Source organism: Lontra canadensis, unplaced genomic scaffold (assembly GCF_010015895.1).
Source record: "Lontra canadensis isolate GAN:19392208 unplaced genomic scaffold, GSC_riverotter_1.0 scaffold15, whole genome shotgun sequence".
NCBI classification, from domain to species: Eukaryota; Metazoa; Chordata; class Mammalia; order Carnivora; family Mustelidae; genus Lontra; species Lontra canadensis.
Window position 1 is genome coordinate 19,911,421 of NW_022631009.1, and position 15,646 is coordinate 19,927,066.

At 41.0% G+C, this 15,646-nt stretch overlaps 1 protein-coding gene across 6 annotated transcripts in view; it reads left to right on the plus strand.

Annotated features, from left to right (window-relative positions):
• The first annotated feature begins 1,415 nt into the window (after positions 1-1,415).
• Positions 1,416-15,646, plus strand: part of RGS22 (regulator of G protein signaling 22) — a 133,038-nt gene continuing 118,807 nt past the window's right edge. For all 6 annotated transcript variants that reach the window (XR_004382800.1, XM_032858600.1, XM_032858601.1 and 3 more), the window contains exons 1-2: positions 1,416-1,461; positions 1,968-1,996. Coding sequence is in view for 5 of the 6 variants with exons in the window: in XM_032858600.1 (XP_032714491.1) it covers positions 1,437-1,461; positions 1,968-1,996 (54 nt within the window). In the remaining variant the exon portion in view is untranslated. The remainder of the gene's footprint in view (positions 1,462-1,967; positions 1,997-15,646) is intronic.

Here is a 15,646-nt window from a genome sequence, read left to right on the forward strand (position 1 = left end):
ACTCCATGCTTGCTCAAGCATTCACATACCTGCAGGACCCTGACGGGCTTTGTATGTCCCCCACAGTGTAGGAGGAATATGTGGAGAGACTGAAGGTTTTAAGTAGCTGAGATCCTTACTATAGAGATGGTTTCTCCTTCAGCAGGGGAAATGGATTTAAGGGGATCTCCACTGGGAGCAAACAGTGAAAGAGGGACCAGTTAAGGGACTTTTCACAACTCTCCACATGGAAGCCTGTGCTAAGGCAATGGTTGCTCATGGGAGTGGAGAGAAGATTCCAGATTCCAGAAATACTTTAATGTAGAATTGGCAGGACCTAGTGCTTGTCTAAATATGGGGTTTCTGTCTTGAGTCACCTGGTGGATGAAGGTACCACTTACTGAACACGGGATTTATGCAGAAAGAAGAAATTTGAAGATAAGTAATGGGGGGAAATGTAGATTTCCGTCTGGATATTTTGATTTTGGAACATCCAAGGACGAGCCACCACTGTGTAGGTACAGGAAGACACTGGATTTAAGGTTCTTAGGGAGCAGGGGGAGCCTGAGGTGGAAATCTGGTTGGACTGGATATTTGAGTTGACTATGACTTTTTCAAAAATCTTTTTCTCCTTCCCTTCTTCCCTTCTCCTCCCCTCAATCAGAAGTACCGTTTTTCTTTTTTCGAATTTCACTTTTTACTTCCATCATAACTTTTCTGGGAACACACACTACGGCCATCCTCGGTTTATTGTCCTTCAACAGCCTCCTCGGGTAATTTTTAAAGCTGGAATATCTTGAAAATGCAAGAGTCGTAACCGATTGAAGAAAAAACGTAGATCTCGTTCCTAAAGCTTACGAATATTTAATTTTTGACTAGGCATTTCCTACAAGTGGGAATGAGTTCAGGCGCTGTGTGTGGCTATGTCCTCCGTCGTATGAAGGAAACCCCCGAGGCCCGACTCGCCTTTCGTGCTCCTCTTCTCAGGTCCAGCCCATCTGTCCCTCTCTGTCCCTCACCCGCTCGCCGGCCGGTCATTTCTACCTAAGCAGTCACCCAATTTCTTGGACGGTGCGGCCAAGGTCTCGACGTGCGGGATCAGGCCGAGGCCGCCGGCACCGCGGCACGAGGCCCGGGAGAGTCGGGTCTCTCTCCGGGGGTGGCCGCGCGAGTCCCCCCCCCACCGGTGGCGGCGGCGTCCGCCCCTGGCCGGGAAGGAGGACTCACTGCCGCGAGCTGGTGCCCCGGGAAAGGCGCGCGCCGCCGCCCTGGCCTCGGGCGCCCGCCGGCCCGCATTGTCTCAGCTCCATAGCAACTGCGCGACGGCGGGGGCCACGCGCGCTGCGCGGCGTCGGCGCGCGCTCCGGCTCCGGCTCCGGCTGCCGTGGAGAGACGGGCGCTACCTGGGGATGGCGCCCTGACTCCCCCGCGCGGGGGGCGCGGGCTACGGCGGCGGCATGCCGGAGAAGCGGCTCACCGCGGGTAGGTGCGGCGGCGGCGGGGACCACACACCCACCTCTGGACGTGACTTCTCGTCCGGGAGTCCCCCCCCCCCCCGCCCGCAAACTTCCCCAAACCTGGCTCCCCTGCGCTTTCTCAGCGTTTTATTGCAAATCTCACCCCCCCTCCCACCACCCTCCTCCCCTCGCCCCGGACGACCCTCCGTTTGCATTGCCTCATTGGCACCGTCTTATTTTGTCTTGCTTAATTCTCCGTTTTGCAGCTGGAATAATGGAAGCCTACAAGGTTAACTTCAGGGTCACAGTGAATTAGTGACCATGCTGGATTCCAGAGGCCCTTCCTCCCCACTTCCACCTTGAATTCCAACTTAAAATTCAATCCATGTGCAGAGAATGAACAGAGGGCCAAAATCTTCCAGAGCTTGCCCGTGTACAAAGCAGGGGCTAGGTGCTGTCTCAAATTATTTCATTTACTTTAAAAGGAAATCAGATTTGAGTGAGATAATGTCATATTTTATCTTGTTTCAGAGCCACCAGATATTACAGAAGAAGGATTTGTAAGTATAATTTTAGAGGGCCATCCCCCCCCCCCGGCTTTTTAAAATCATAGTTTGTAGGAAAAAAAGCTGTATATTTTCTTTTCTCCTTTTTGCCAAATGAATATAATAGAAGCTTTGGCTTCGTAACAGCGGTGGTGAGTATAAGGCATTTTTTCTCTCTCTCTCAGGGGGTGGCCACTGCCACCGGTGGGGGCACTTTCTTGAACAGGTACCTTTTTAAGAGGAGGCCAGCGGATTTTTATGGTGGATGATATTTACTGTTCAAGTTCTTTTACATAAATGACCTCATTTAATTTATCTAAACTCTTTCATGACTCCGGGAGAGGTAGTTTTTATCTCCATGGTTTTATTGCCAGGTGGGGGTGCAGTTTCTGGTTTTCTAAACATTAGTACATGGCACTGATTGATAACAAGTGGTCAATTTATAGTTGTAATTACTTTTAAAAGGTACTAAATGTTTTCAGGCCAGACTTCTGGTGAGTTGAGTAGTAATAAGTACTTTGCCTAGTACCTGATATACATGATCATTTCCGTGAGTGCTATATTTAGGATGGGTTCTGTTGTAACTCCTGTTGGATAATTAAGGAACTTGCTCAAACAGCTAGATAGGAGGTAGCAGAGCTTCTTTCTTTCTAAGGTTGGAGTCCAATTCCAAGAGCCCTGGTTAGGGGGCCCTGTAGGGGCAGAGGGCAGGCTGCCCCAATATGGGCTGCTTTGGCATGAAGATTATTTTGGGTTAAAAAGCAGTTGAAATCTAGCAGATTCAGGAACAGCTCTTTACCTCTCCCACAACTGCCTAAAAAGGATTTAGGTAGAGAATCCAGGAAGAGAACCACCACCACCAAGAATGACATGATGGTATGAACGAGGTATGGTAGACAGGGAGGAACCTGGCAAGGCCTGTTTGATCCAAGTCTTCCATGTCCCTTTGTTTCTGAGTGTCCCAGGACACATTTGTTTACCATTTACTTGTTCATCTTCCTATGAATTGCACTCTCTCCCTTGGAAGTCCCGGACCCCTACCCTTCTCCTTAAGTCAGAACAAAATACATGCCTCATTTTGCCTGTTTTTGGAATTTCCATGTCTTTGTGGATTCTCCGTGTGTACACTATTAAATCTGATCTTCTCCCGTTAATTTGTCTCATGTAAATGTAATTCTTAGTCATGCTGGAAGACCTTGAGGGCAGACAAGAATTTTTCCTCCCCTTCACCACTTCTCTGTGCTATTTCACTTATGTCTTCTAGCACTTATTTCTCTTGTTGGCCAATTATCTTATTTGCTTTTGACTTTTTATTCAACAAACATGATGCCTCTGTATTCACAGTCACTACTACATGCCGAAGAGAAGTCTCGAAAAGTTTGCAGTCTAGCAGAAGGGGCTGTGAGAGGAGAGAGTGAGGGACTCCATCTGTTAGCACCTTCCATTTTCACCCTTCTGGACCTTTGGTCCACGACTGAGGGAGAGAGAGACATACAGAAAAACGTCAAGTTAGAGACACAAACAGCCCGCCAGAAACTCCACCCATCTTCTTGTTGCCTCAGCGTAACCCTGGGTAGCGGCAGATTTTTTTTTAAACTCCTTCCAGATTGTTCTTCATTCCCGCAGGAGGTCAAAATTTCTGGAGCCAATCTTTCCCATACAGTTCCCCCATAAACTGTCTGAGGAGCACTCATCAGCATTGAGCTTAACCGTTTGAATAGCCCGCTGACCCCTCAGGTCTTGGTAGCTGTTTGGGAACTCACAACAGCTCCAAGACTCTACTGGCCACTCCTCTTTGTCTTGGTGTCTCCAATACCACCATCTCCTGGTTTCCCATCTCTCCTGTTCATGTCCTCATTTCTGGCTTCTCTTTCTCTGCCCATCAAAGTGTTGACTTTCTTTAGGACTCTGTTCCACAGACTCCCTCTTGGGGAGCATTTCTTCTCCTATAGTTTTAGCTACTCTTACTTCCCAGAGTTTCCAGATCAATACCTCTCCAGCCCAGACACATTTTCTGATGCCAGACCTTGATAACTGTTGGGTTATGGAGCACCTTCATCAGCTGGATGCCCCTGCATCACCGCCACAGTCCTATTCCACACACTCTTTCTCAAAAGTATGATAAAATGAGCTTCTCTCTCTGCTCCCCTCAGCCCCGTGCTGTTTTTCTTCCCCTTTTTCTTGTTTTGGTTCATGGTGCCACTGCTATTCTGTTGTCCAAGAAGCCAGAACTTTCTTCCCCTTTCTTCCCTCTCACCTGCAAACATTTACCAAGTTCCTTTCTTAGCTGGGTCTCTTTCTCCATACTCATAGCTACTGTCTTATTTCAGGCCCTCATCCCTGGGCCTGAACTCTGGCAGTCGTCCTAACTGATATCACTGCCTCCAATATTCCTCTGTCGACTCCAATTTTTCTTGGCCTAAAGCTTAAAGTGCAAACTCCTGTGCATTGACTTCACTGGATAATATTGCTTTGCTCTGTCTACCTTCAGATTCTCCTCCCATCACTCCAGCCCCGGCTGTCAGATTGCTATTAACTCTTTTAAAGAATTACCATGATCCTTGATTGCTCAACTCTTTTATTAATCCTACTATTTATTGACTGCTGACTACAGGCTAGTATTTAACCTCAAAACAACTCCATTAGGTGGTTATTAATCACCCACGTTTCCCAGATGAGGAAGTTGAAGTCCACAACTGTTCACCAACTTGGCCTGAGGCCACACATCTAGGAACCGGCAGAGCCAGAATGTCAAACACCTCCCTTCTGCATTCAAAATCTTTTCTATAACTTTTTAGCCTTTTTAAACCTTACCTCCCAACACTTTCCGTGTGATAGACAATGTTCATACCATTTGAGGATTATAAAGTACTTCCACATTTCTTCTGCTCCAGCCGAACTGCAAACTGCTCCTCCTTGCCTTTGCCATGGGTTTTTGTCTCAGCTGCCCTCCCCGCCTCTTTCCCAGTCTTTCCCGTCAGGGCCCAGCTCACCTCCTCAAGGTCAGCTGACCAGCCTCTTGCCACTTGTGGTAGATACCAGTTTGTGACCAGCTTCTCCAGTTCAAGTGCTCATCCAGCATTATCAGTAGATGAAATAATTCATGCTTTGCACATCTATTTACTTCTGTTTTTCAAAAGTAGTCAAAATAATTTTTTCTCGTTAATATTCTTAGAAAAATAATGTGGCAGAGCTCTCTGAATCCCTCCAGATCGATTCTACCCTTTTCCCACAATATATGCTAGACACATTGCTTTCTATATTAGACTTCATTTTCTAGCTGATGTTTACACAGATTAAATAACCAACCACTACGTCATACAGCTAGTACCTGGTCAAGCCACAGTTAGAACCTGGGTCTAACTGACTCCATCTCACACACAAAGGGAGAAAAGATGCCCTTTTCTTCTTTCCTGCTGGCTGGAATGAGGATGTGATGATTGAGCCGAAGCAGTCAGCTGGGATCATGAGGTAGAAGTGGCATCAGCTTTCCAGAATTAAGATGCAACACGTCTGCTCACATTCCATTGACCATTTGGTTACATGACCACATTTGGTTGCAAAGAAGCTTAGAAAACGTAGTCTTTTAGAATAAATCATTTGTTGTCAGGGACACATTGCCTTGTGTCTATTTAACTTTTTATGTGTATAATTTGCAGTTTCTTCACGCAATTGTGAATTCCTGCAGGGCTGGTACTGGGTCTCAGACAACTTAATATTCCCTGTGGTGTGTAGCACAATGTCCAGAATGTGCTATTAGATGATTAATAAATTTTGGTTGATGGGTATTTTCATATATGATAGTGTGATGTGTTTATTTTTTATTTTGTTTTATTTAAAACATTTTTAGAGTTGACACTCAATGTTAACATTAGTTTCAGAGGTACAACACAGTGATTCAACTTCTCTATATGTTATGCTATGTTTCACTTATCATTTTTTGCAAAGTTTCTTTTGATACATGTTCTATATTTCTCAAGCACCTCTCTCGTCATTCTTCCATGCCGAGACACTGAAAAGTGTCTTTGTTAATTTTGTATTTGATTGGTTTTTGATAATTATCTCTTAGGGAAAATACATACAAAATGTTAATACATTCAATTTTCTCATTGGTCCCTCTGGGGGAATATTTTTTTTTTTTAAGATTTTATTTATTTATTTGAAACAGAGAGAGAGAGATCACAAGTATGCAGAGAGGCAGGCATAGAGAAAGAGGAGAAAGCAGGCTCCCCGCTGAGCAGAGAGCCCGATGCGGGCCTCGATCCCAGGACCCTGAGATCATGACCTGAGCTGAAGGCAGAGGCTTAACCCACTGAGCCACCCAGGCGCCCTCTGGGGGAATATTTTTAATTACAAAAGCAATGTATGAATATTCTTATAAATGATCCAGATAATAAAAGTGATAAAGTGAATGCTTCTTATCATCACTTCCCTCTAGTCAAGCCCCTTTCATTTTTATATTCCATAAAACCTGAAATATGAATCTGTCATGGCAAGAGAAGTAGAGTTCAGACTGCTTTATGTAACACTGGGATTTGATTACGCATTAGGTATACATTGAGAAGAGTTTCAAGTGAGAGTGACTGCTAAATTATTTTTAACTTTAAAATAGAAAATAAATTCATTTTAAAGACTTAATTACTTGACTCTTAAATCCAAAATAATCACTTTTTTTTCTTGTGCCTTCAAATATTTTTTAAAAGATTAATTTTTTAGAGGGGGAGGGGCAGAGAGAGAGAATCTTTCAAGCAGACTCCCAACTGAGCAAGGAGCCTGACCCAGACCCCTAGATCATGACCTGAGCTGAAACCAGGAGTTGACGCTTAACCAACTGAGCCACCCAGGCACCCCTAAAAAGTTGCTTGAATCTATGCAAGAGGGTAGGTCATGTCTCAAAAATAGTCTTTGTAGAGTAAAAATTTTGTAGTATGATGATTTCTTTCTTGGATGATTATCTGATACATAAAGCCTACAGTTTCATTAATTTTAAAAGCAGATGCCATTTAAAAAAGAAAAAGATTAAAAAAAAAAAAGCAGATCCCTTTATTTTTACTACCAAAACAAGAGAGACTAGCTTCATGCAGTATTTACTGTATCTTACTTGTTAAAAATGATATGCCTTTTTAGCTAATCCTTAGCTCATTCAAATTCATACTCTGTGTGGATAGGTTGAATGAAATTATAATAAACAGAGAGGTGGCATTCTGTGGGAAGGGTGGAGGGCAGGAGCCGGTAGATGTAGGTACCATTCCTTCTTTCTCCCAGTGCCCTTTCTTTTCTTAAGAGGGTGTGCCAGAAGTGTTTCTAGCAAGTCATTTGGAAACTGAGACAGGTCCTGGAGGTCCTTTGGAAAGTGTTAGGCCATTTGGAATTCTTCCATCTCTGTGGAGTCCAATTCTCTGGTTGAAATCAAATTCTCTGGTGTTTTCTGGAACTGCAGAAGCTGCATTAGAATTCCATCAGTAAGTTAGTGAACAAGTATATTGTTAAGCAACTACTTGCACATAATGCTTTATTAGGCCCTACTGGGGATCCACATTCAGTCACTATTTCCCAAAGTGGTATAGTTTCTGATTGCAGAGATGACTTTAATGTGAAACGATAAGAGGATAAGCAGTTTATATTAAAGTGTGAATTTTGAGGCTTGAAACAAAAGTGCATTAGGACTTAGGGAATCTTTTTACCCATGCGTAGGGTGTAAAATGGAAGAAGAGTTGATAAAGAGTGGAAGATGCTGTCTTTAAAATGAGAATATCAGGTTGTAAGGGCCTTTGTACAGGGTGAAAGCCTTAGGGTAGTTGGCCAAATGAACTGACTAAAGCCACGCAGGTATGATTCCAGATGAAACTGAATGAAAGGAAATGGAGAGCTTCCTTTACCTTCTCCATATCTTTGAGAGTTTCTTCCAAGGGAGAGAATCAGAACAGAAATCAAATAAGTACTGCTGGATAGGTGCTGATTGTAGTTTGTGATGATTATTCTTGGGAATGAAAGGAGGAGAGTCCATACTTCTGGTCTTCATTGTATGACCTACTCTTATTTTCTTTTTTAAGATTTTATTTATTTATTAGAAAGAGAGAGAGAGAGAGAAGAGAGTACAAGCAGAGGGATCAGGGACAGAGGGAGAAGCAGGCTCCGTGCTGAGCCAGGAACCTGATGTAGGACTCGATCCCTGGACTCCTGAACTTAGCCAAAGGTGGACGCTTAACCAACTGAGCCACCCAGGAGTCCTGAGATACTCTTACTTCCTCCCTCATTCATAGATTACATTCATAATACAGTCAATTTTGTGATCTAGAGAGGGTCAGAGAAATATACTATGTGCTCTTGAATTTCCCAAAATGCTTTGATGTAAGTAAGGTACACTTTCAGCAAGCCACTTGTGGAGTTTGTTTCATCTTGTGTCCTCCTTTTCTGACTGTTTTCATCTTTTAACAATATCTCTCTTTTTTATTTCATTAATGTTGTTTTATTAGAGTCTATTAAGTTATTAGTCTTTTCAGATTTCATGTCCTTAGTGTAATCATTCAAGTATTCATGCAACAAAAATGTTGTAATCATCTATTATCTAAAAACATTGAGAATTTATTTATTTATTTAGATTTACTTATTTATTTTGAGAGAGAGAGAGCAGGGGGAGGGGCAGAGGAAGAGAGAGAGAGAGAGAGAGAATCTCCAGCAGAGCCCACGCTGAGCACAGAGGCCAATGTGGGCTTGATTCTGGGACCCCAAGACCATAATCTGAGCCAAAATTGAGAGTCAGGTGCTTGACCAACTGAGTCACCCAGGTGCCCCTAAAAGCACTGGGAATTTCAAAAGTGAATAAAAAACAGTCTTGCATGCCTGGGTGGCTCGGTGGGTTAAGCCTCTGCCTTCAGCTTGGGTCACGATCTCAGGGTTCTGAGATCAAGCCCCGCATCGCATCGGGCTTTCTGCTCAGCAGGGAGCCTGCTTCCCCCACTCTCTCTGCCAGCCTCTCTGCCTGCTTGTGATCTTTCTCTCTCTCTCTCTGTCAAATAAATAAATAAAATCTTTTTTTTAAAAAGGTCTTTTTCTCCCAAAAGTTCACAATCCAGTGGGTGAGATGTGTAAACAGGCAGTTTTAGTATGAAGTATTAAAGATTGTGATGGGGAAACATAGATACTTTTGTTAAAGAAAAAGGATAGATAGAATAAAGTAAGAAAAGATTTTCTAGGTAGAATAATTAGCATGTGCAGAGGTGCAGAACTGTAAAAAAATTGCTATGACTGAAGTGTGGTAGTCTGAGTTGGGATTGGACAGCTCGGCAGTAGCCAAATTGCATTCAACATAAACTTTTTGTGATACAAAGGATTGGGGATTGGGGGACAGGTGGATCTCTTTGTATTATCTGAGATGTGGTTAGAAAGTCCAACTCATAGTGTGGTGTGATTAAGGAGGGGTAGGGAAGATGAGGTTTGGCATGTTATGACCAGGAGGGTGGAGCAGAGGTGCTAGGGGTCTGACCCTTAGTGGGTTGGATCCCAGGGTAGTGGTCAGAAGATGTCCAGATGTCCAGGGGTTTATTCCAGAGAGAATGATAGTGATTTGGGATCTGTCATTCAGTACGCAGGAGGCTAAGAAGGCTGTCCGTAAAGTGCCAAGAGACTTGGGTATTGTTTCCTTGTACATAAGTCTCTGCTCCTTTATACTATGAAAAAATTAAAACATACAAGGAAATTGAAAGAACTGTATAGTGAACCCCTATATACCCACCACCAAGTTGTCACAGTTATTAACATTTTGTGACATGTTTTTACATGTTTCTATCCTGTCCACCATGCCATCTATCCATCAGTCCATGTTTTAAATCTGTTTTAAAGTAAGTTGCAGGCATGCACCCTAAACAGTTCTCTCTGTTTTTTTAGAAAGAGACTGAGAGCACAAGCAGGGGTGGGGGGTAAGAGCAGAAGGTGAGGGAGTGAGAATCCCAAGCAGGCTCCATTCCCAGCGCAGAGCCCGATGCAGGGCTCGATCTCACGACCCTGAGATCATGACCTGAACCAAAATCAAGAGTCAGATGCTCAACTGACTGAGCCACCTGGGTGGCTCTGTATTCATTAGACAGTAATTTCCCATTACTGTAATTTCCCATTCCCTCATTGTGGTTTTGATTTTAATTTCTCTTATTGCTAGTGATGTTAAGTGTCTTTTTACATGCTTATTGACTATTTGAATAACTTCTTTGGAGAAATATCTATACAAGACTTGTGCCCATTTAAGAAATTTGGGTTGTTGGGGCGCCTGGGTGACTCAGTGGGTTAAGCCTCTGCCTTCGGCTCAGGTCATGATCTCAGGGTCATGGGATCAAGCCCCACATCGGGCTCTCTGCTCAGCGGGGGACTGCTTCCTCCTCTCTCTCTGCCTGCCTCTCTGCCTACTTGTGATTTCTGTCTGTCAAAAAATAAAATAAAATCTTTTTAAAAAAATTGGCGTTGTTTATCTTTTTCTTGCTTATTAGATGTATGATTTGTAAATATTTTCTTACATTCTGTAGGCAGTCTTTTCCCTTTCTTAAGAGACGCCTTCGATGCACAAAATTTTAAGATTTTCGTGAAGTCCAATTTTTCTTTGGTTACTCATGCTTTTGGTGTAATATCTAAGAATCCATTGGCAAATACAGGTCATAAGGAATTATCTTTATGTTTTTTGGAAGTATTTTATAGTTTTAGCTCTTATATTTGGGTCTCTCACCCATTTTGAGTTAATTTTTGTGTATGGTAGAAGATAAGGTTCTAACTTCATTTTTTTGCATATGAATATTTAGTTTCCTAGCACCGTTTGTTGAAAAATAGTGTCCTTTCCTCATCGAATGGTCTTAGCACCCTTGTTAAAAATCATTTGAGCATGTATGAGAGGGTTTATTTATGAACTCTATTCCAGTGGTCTGTAGCTCTGTTTTTTATGCCATACTGTTTTGATTACTATAGTTTTGTAGTAACTAAGTATTGAAATCAGGGTATGTGAGTCTTCCAAACTTGTTCTTTTTCAAGATGGTTTTGCTATTTGAGATCCCTTGAAATTCCATATGAGTTTTAGGATGAGTTTTTCTATTTCTGCAAAAAATAGTGTTATTGGGATTTTGGTGGAGATCTGCTATAAATAATGTTATTGGGATTTTGGTACTGAATCTGTAGGTTGTTTTGGGTGGTATTGTCATCTTAATAATACTGTCTTCCAATTCATAAACATGGTATGTCTTTCCAGGTATTTATGTCTTCTCTTCTTTGCAGCAAATTTCTTTGTAAATGAAATTATTTTCTTAATTTCCTTTTTGGATGTAGATAACTTTTTAATATCAAGTTGTATGGTCAAAATGTCTGCATGCAATTACTAATCAAGATTTTTTAATGGTGATCTCTTAAAATTCTTGAATAGTCTCTGCTGTTAAGAAACTATTTCACCCAATAAGAGTTAAAAAATTTTTAGACTATTTTTTGTAACCATTCCAAATTGTAAGAGTTGAAATTAAAATTTAATAGTTATTTTTCTCATGACAGATATAATGTCAGAATTTCTTAGGACAAACAAATTGATTTAGCAATCAAAGAAATGTTTGATATGATGAAACTATGTATATGAAACAGCATATGCCTACATTTTTTAAAAATTATTTTTATTAACATATACTGTATTATTTGCCCCAGAGGTACAGGTCTGTGAATCATCAGGCTTACACATTTCACAGCACTCACCATAGCACATACCCTCCCAATGTCCATAATGCATACATTATTTTTTGAGTGATCACCTTGTGTCTAGCTTGGCTAGGCATACTACAGGCACACATCCGTTGCCAATAGACAGAAATATCTGATGTATGTGAAGGTAGAGATTCAGGGTGATCATCTGCAGCCTTCCACAATCTCCCTTTCCCTCTTCCTCCAGGCTGTCAGCACCTTTGGCTGTGCACATTTTCTTGGACATCTCAAACAAACTCTTCTGGCAGCTTCGTGGGACACTGATACACTCTGCAGATAGCTAATAAATCTGTGTCTAGGAGCTTGAGCAACTCCTTGGCTATGCTCAGCGTTTTACAGAGGAGCAGTGGGTGTGGGATATAACTCATCAGTTGGCTTCTCCAGGGGAGGGAGATGGACACAAGGAGTCCCAAACCAGGTTTCTCACAACCAGAGGTCACGATCTTGGGAGCTCTAGTCACCCCTGGCTTTGCCTGGTTGCCCTGAAGGATGAAGAGGTCCACTTTGACTTGACCCATTGAATTCTGTTGTCTGCACATCACTGTGTCATTGCATCCTAGTGGGAAGCTCTGTTTAGAAAGGAGAAAAGAAAGGCTATGTGTACTTTAGGAGGAAGCAGCAAAAATAGGTGCATCCTGGTGGATGTAGTTTTGGAAATATGGTCTGTCCTATCCACTGATTGATGACAGTATTCCTAATCTAAAGTTTATCAGTACTGTATTCTGCATTGGAAATTAGATGAATGGCTTTGGTTTAATGTGTGAATGGCTTGAAAGGAAGTTGGAAACTTGGATTATTTTTCTACTTCTGCCATTAGCTAGCTGTGATCACCTTTACTATGTTTTGCTTTCCACCTTTCTTTGCTCAAGCATTTCCCTCTGTACTCTGCATTATTGCCTCTCATAAATGTATTTCTAATTATAGAATTTGAAGTTATTTCAAATGCAGTTTTTTCCACTCAAGTCTCTTCTGATTCCTCCTACCAGATAGTATGTTTCCTTCCTTTGAGAGGAAACATTTAATATTATAATTTTCCTTTGGTATGTATCATATTCTTTCTCAGACTTTGGTTTATGTCTGTCTTTGCCTTATGTCATCCTTCTCATTTACAAGGTCTTCTTTGCATATCTTGCATCTTTTAGAGTGGTGAACTAATTGTAGTTTATCTGATTTGAGGGTGCAGCAAAATACATTTTTAAGTAAAAAAATTTTTGTCCACCATAATTAGCCAGCACATAAAAACTATTTTGCTTAACCCTCTTTCAAGAAGAAACTTGAGAAGTTTGGACTAAAAACGGAAAAGCTGACTTCACTTTCACAGATGGCACACCTGTAGTACATGAAAAAACAGGTTTCAAGTGTGTATTCAATTCTGAAAAAACGTTCCTGCCTTCCATTGCATCATTCAGCAGAGAATCTGTGTTGCAAATTTTGCAGCCGGGTTCATGGAATGATGTAATGGAGGAATTGATTGCAACTCCGTGTTCTTCTTGATTGTACCATTAATAACCATCACCAGTTTATTGGTTATTTGGAATATATTAATCCCAAATATGGCGACTTAGTTCCTTTTAATAGAGCCACATGACTAGATTATGAAGACTTACTAGAGAAACTGAGCTGCTTCTTTAGATCAAGACCTTAGAAAAAAAAATTTTTAAATAAAGAGTTTTGAGAATAAAGGGTTTATTAAGATCCTTAATAAATAAGGATAAAGAAATAGTAAGTCAAGGGTTGAATCAAGATTCTTGTTATGACAAGATGTCTGAATGCATTGGTATAGAAACTTCAGTGAGAAAGTAATGCTCTTTTTTTTAGAGAAGTGCAGGCCTTCCTGTTAAAGTGCAGCAGAAGGACGGAGAAAATGGCACTCGAAGACCATGCTTCTTCTTCTTCTTTTTTTTTAAGATTTTATTTATTTATTTGTGAGAGCAAGAGCGAGAATTAGAGAGAGAGAGAGCAGGGAGAGGGGGAGAAAAGAAGCAGAACCCCCAACAGGGGCCTCCATCCCAGGACCCTGGGATCATGACTTGAGCTGAAGGCACATGCTTAACTCACTGAGCCGCCCAGGTGCCCATCATGCTTATTTCTGTTGTAGAACTTTCCTAATAGCAGCAGGAGTGCTGGTATTTCATATGGGGAGAAATTAAGATACAACTTCAGAAAAGAAATCCAAATTTTGATGTTTTTGAATACTTTGAGTTTCTGTGATTGTGGATGCAAACCCAAGGGCGTAACTGAATGTCCAGGAAAGGCCCTACCGTGTGGCTCGGTTTCAGGGGGACCCAAGGTTACTGGAAACAAACTGCTCACCAGGGTGTTGGGACACTGCTGCTTGATGAAGGTCTGTGGACCAGAGCCACCCAAGACTCTTAGTCCTTGCTGAGATGAGTCAGAAATTGAGAGAAAATCCTTAGAAACTTTATGGTGTGTTGACAGTATGCATTTATCTATGGAATTTAGTAATCAACAATTGGCCTTTTGTATTATGTATATCTTTTATTTTATTTTCTTGTTAATCCATTCTTACTGTATTTTACAAGTTATTTGTCTGAAACTTGAGGATTAGGGAAAAAAACAAAACAGTTACCTCATCACAGAGAGTTTAGAAATCACTGAGTTATAGTCTCTGAGAAGGGTGAGGCATCAGGAAATGAATATATGAATCTGAGGATTATCTAGAAGTTTCTGGCTATGTGGCCAGCCAAATTCTAGGCAATATGTAGGTCCACCTGACTCTGTGAAATATACATTCTGTTTTAGAGATGAAATTTTAAAATACGATGCTATTTTAGAGAAATTAGCAAGGGACGGTACTCCACCACTGTTATTAATTAAAAATACTCACGCTCCCCATCTGCAGATTTTTGATCATGTGCCCAGTAGTGCAGAGTTGGGTCACCCTTATGGTGGTACACAGTGCCTTCTTCTACCTTGGAGCTCCTAAAAATGTTTATTAAGTTCAGTTGATTTCTCCTAAGAGTTAGCAGAAAGTAGGTAGTTCACTAAATAAAAGTCCAGAAAATTAAAGTCACTTTGAAAGGTAAAATTTGAAAGCTTATTAGCTGTATGGAGCTTTCACCAGATGTTACCTGCTTTGTTCTTCTTTATTGGATCTTTGGGAGTCAGAGCTTTGAGAATATATTACTGAGGCACTACTATGAATGTAGAAGATTTATGAGATCCTAGGTTACTTGTTGTTGTTCTAATCAGTTGAGATTTTTAGTAAATGAAATCCTTAGTTTGGTGTGGTTTTAAAAGCTCACAGATTTTTAGTAAGTTCTTGATATACGTCCTGTTGGTTATTTATCACTCTGTTTTTCAATTGCACTACAGATACTTAAAGAAATTACCCTGAAAAATGTATTTTCCAAGTTAATATTCTACAGTATCTTCCTTTTACCACAATGTTATATTCAACAAATTTTTAAAATTGACCAATATAAGAAGAAAATAATCAGTCATATGGAAATAATAGCATTGTGACATATTGTCAACTTTCATGTTAGATTTGCAAAGTGGAAATATAATTATGAATAACAAAATAAACACATGTTCTATATAACAGAGTATGCCCTGATGTGCTTTTGACACAATGGAAACAATTGCTAACAAAATAATAAGGTGTTTTATTTGGAAGAGAGAATTTGTTCTTGGCAGTGGCTTTCCAATTTTGCCAATTTTAAAAGCAACTATGTTGGTGGGTGAGATAGTTATGGAAAAAATATACACAATCTCTATGCTTAGAACACATGCATTGTCAAAGTTTCTTCACACAAAAGTTAAGCAGGACGCAAATTACTAAGGCTATCTCATTCTGAGGAGAAAGCAGTAGAATATTTTCTTTCCTTGGTTTATCACTTCCATGGGGGCAATTTAAGAAATATACATTCTGAATTTCATTTTAACTCCGAACACTGGTTCTGCCTTTATTGATTCTGCAAT